The sequence below is a fragment of the Protopterus annectens genome, chromosome 1.part1 (genome assembly GCF_019279795.1).
Source record: "Protopterus annectens isolate FY-2018-M chromosome 1.part1, PAN1.0, whole genome shotgun sequence".
Taxonomy (NCBI): Eukaryota; Metazoa; Chordata; order Ceratodontiformes; family Protopteridae; genus Protopterus; species Protopterus annectens.
This window is the reverse complement of record NC_056726.1, coordinates 794313380-794316634: the sequence shown is the minus strand read 5'-3', so window position 1 is coordinate 794316634 and position 3255 is coordinate 794313380. Positions and strand designations below refer to the sequence as shown.

At 50.4% G+C, this 3255-nt stretch overlaps 1 protein-coding gene across 1 annotated transcript in view; it reads left to right on the top strand.

The window, feature by feature from the left end:
• Nucleotides 1-3255, top strand: part of LOC122807188 (tetraspanin-36-like) — a 476995-nt gene that overhangs the window by 403725 nt on the left and 70015 nt on the right. The window contains exon 6 of the mRNA XM_044078240.1: nt 89-172. Within this exon, the coding sequence (XP_043934175.1) occupies nt 89-172 (84 nt within the window). The remainder of the gene's footprint in view (nt 1-88; nt 173-3255) is intronic.

Below are 3255 nucleotides of genomic sequence, written 5' to 3'. Positions count from 1 at the left end.
AAGGCATGGGATTTGTAAATGTATGGTAGACACTTGCTTTCCAGCAAAATGTTTGCATCTTTATCATTTTGTTTTTGTTTCCTAACAGGGCTGTAAAGAGAAACTTGCTGACTTCTTTCAGAGGGTTCTTAGCTACGCTTTGCTGGTCATTCTGGGATTTGCCCTTGTTGAGGTATTTAATGAAACTGATAAAATTTCACTTTTTGTTTTATGCATGTAGGCATGCATTGACCCCTTGTAGAGCATGAAGTTATTACTGATTTTTATATTTTGTATACAGGGCTAAAGAAGCCAAGTATTATAATCTAGACTTTCTGAATTGTAGGTAGCAGCTTTTGCTTAAGTTTAACACAGCCAATGTTGCCTCCAGTGTGATGACGAATGAAGCCCTGACTGTGATCCATTCAACATAAGATTGAATAATGATGCCGCCGCTGGAAAAGTTAGCCAGGGATGATAGAAGTGACCAAAGAATGCCATTTCACCACTCCTGTGGGGAGTGACACCACGAGGCTTGCAGTCTTCACCAACACCAAGCATAGGCTGTATGTCAAAAAGTGAAGCTGTAGCATGATTATGTTGTGGCCAGACCCAATATTCTAATGAGTGTGCATGCTAAAGAGGTGGGCGGTGCTTGTTATGCACCAGCCACAAAGTTTGGCAGTAGAGATTAAAACATCAAATACCTGAATTCATTACACTTAGAGGCGCCATATAATTCCTCAGGTTGGAGCAATTTGCATCTATCCTTAAAGGTGGGTGGCATCAATCTGTAGATGTGGTGAAGACTGACTATCAAGACGTTGGGATTAAGATGTGTGAAAGTCTCAAAAATAGGGGTTGTGCAGGAATCACTGTGAAATGGAGGACCTGAAGTAGTTTACTTCATTTACTCTTCAACCTGTTGTGGGTCCTCACATGCTTATCGGATCCAACACGGCTGCATTTTCCAGCTACGGCTCCCAGCTCCATGTTCCACCCTTTACCCATAATGCCACGGTCTCCCTTCAGATCTCGTTTGCCACCTGAGAGGAAGCAGTGTGGTCTGAGCTCCATTGTGGTAGTGTTGTTTAAAAAGTAAATTTTTACTTTTTTGGACTGTTTTACCTATCTTTTTCACTCCTAACCTTTCTATACTTTCTTGGGGTACTTCGTAGCTTGTTTGCTTGTAGGCTTTTCTATCTTCCTCCCCTCTTTCTTTCCTCATGGTAGCATATGTGTGTGTGTGTGCTCCTTTTGAACCAGCTAAGGCATGGCGGACACCCCAAAGACTGGTTTCTAAAGGTGTACAGAGTGCGGCCATAAGCTTTCCCCGGTGGATGGCCACACTCTGTGCGTTGTTTGTTTGGGGGTGGCTCACCTCCAGTCGCCCTGTCCTATTTGCGCTGGGTTTAACCCCAGAGCACTTAAGGAAAGGCGGGACAAATTGATTGTCAAAGGCCTGTTGCCCTCCACTGCTGGAATGGACGTCCCACCTTCCCCCACTAAGAAAGCAGTGGCTGCTGCTTCATCTTCCCCTTCCTCGGCCTCTGAGACTCGCCCTCCCACGAAGAGGCCCAGGGAAGGGAATAAGGTCAAGAAGGACTAGCCTGACAAGGGCTCCCCTGACGGCCCCCTGTCAAAGGTTAAACCTGTTTTCAGGCAGTTACACCGGGGGCTCAGGTCCCCAAGGTTCTCCCCTGAGCCCGAGGTTCTAGTTAGCTGGTCGCCCCCTAGGTCTTCTCCCCACCAGCTCTCCTGGCCCACTTCGGCGCATCCTCCTGATCTACCCGAAGCCTATCTGAAGCAGAGATGGAAAAGATGATGCTGAGATTTGTCCGCACTCAAATCCAGATGGTGGTCTTGCCAGGGCCTTCTTCCACTGGAGCGGGTGGCTTCCAGCCAGCATTTAGACCTGTCACTCCTTTTCCAGTCCGCCCATCGTTTTTGGAGCTGTTGGATCCAAGGACGGTCGGAGTTGAGGGGTCGGCGCTGATGGTACCTTGTACCTTGGCACCGGCCAGTGCCTTGAGTGTGTCGGATCCGACTAGATCAGAGCCAAGCTCTCGGAGTCATAGCATCGCGGTCTGATCAGAAGGAGTGCTCTCTGCTCCAAGCTTGGCTGAGAAAAGGATTCCCCTCAGTGCCTCTGCTCCTAGAGGCTCTGCTCCAACTCTCTACATGAGGTAGCGGCTTCTGCTAGTTCAGCCCAGGAGGTCCGTTCCACCTCAGCATTCAACGTGGTGGAGAGGGTTCTCGTAGGGTTGAGGCCTGTGACTGTTCCATCTACAAAATCCATCCAGACCCCCCTGGCCTTGAGTGGAGGTCCGACCATCAGGTCCGACCATCTTGCCCTCTCAGGGACAGCCCATAGCCATAATGCCACAGGATGTTCCAGCCTTGGAACAACCTGCTTGCAAGACTTCCCCAGATAGTCCCCCTGAGGAGCCCCCCCCCCTCAAGCATACATGTAAAAGGAGGCACTTGGGCTCTCCCCAAGAGTCCCTCACAGAAGACACGGACCTGGATGAAGGGGAAGGTTCCCCAAGATCACCCCCCCCAGGATGTCTCCTTTGGAGACATCATGGAGATCCTCCCTTAAAGAGAGGGGTGGTCCACCCCAAAACCAACCTCTGATGAGTCCGTGTTTCTGGAGGCATTTGGCTCTGGCTTGTCTACCTCTTGGGTGTCCCCTCCTGCCGATCCAGTCATGGATTTGATAACATCTAGGGCATGGAAGGAGCCGGACACCTTAGAGCCAATATCCACGTGCCCGGACAAGATCTTAAGCCCTCCCGCAGACAAATTACACTGTCACAATTGGTGCCCTGTAGATGCTATGCTGGTGGCGGTGGCCACCAAGAAGGAACTCACCCGGGAGAGTTCCACGGTCCATCCACCTGACCGAGAGTCGAGAAATGTCGAAGGCGCTGAACTACAGGGTGCATATTGTATGACTCCAGAGAGATCTGGTCAAGGAAGTCAGAGTCAACCCCAGGGTCCATGTCGGCAGAGGAGTGGAAAATGTTTGATGCACGAATGGCCACCCTAAAATCTATAGCCAACGCATCTATGCATTTGCTCTCCAGTGCCACGGAGGGAGCCACATGGGTGGCGGGGTCAGGCTTTGCTATCCGGTGCCACAGCTGGCTCCACTTATGTCAGTTCTCGGAGCCCTTCAGGGCATCTTTTACCAACGCCCCTTATGATGGTTCTTCCCTTTTTGGGAAGACAGAGAGACTATGGTCTGGAGCAAGAAGGATGGGAAGACTGTGT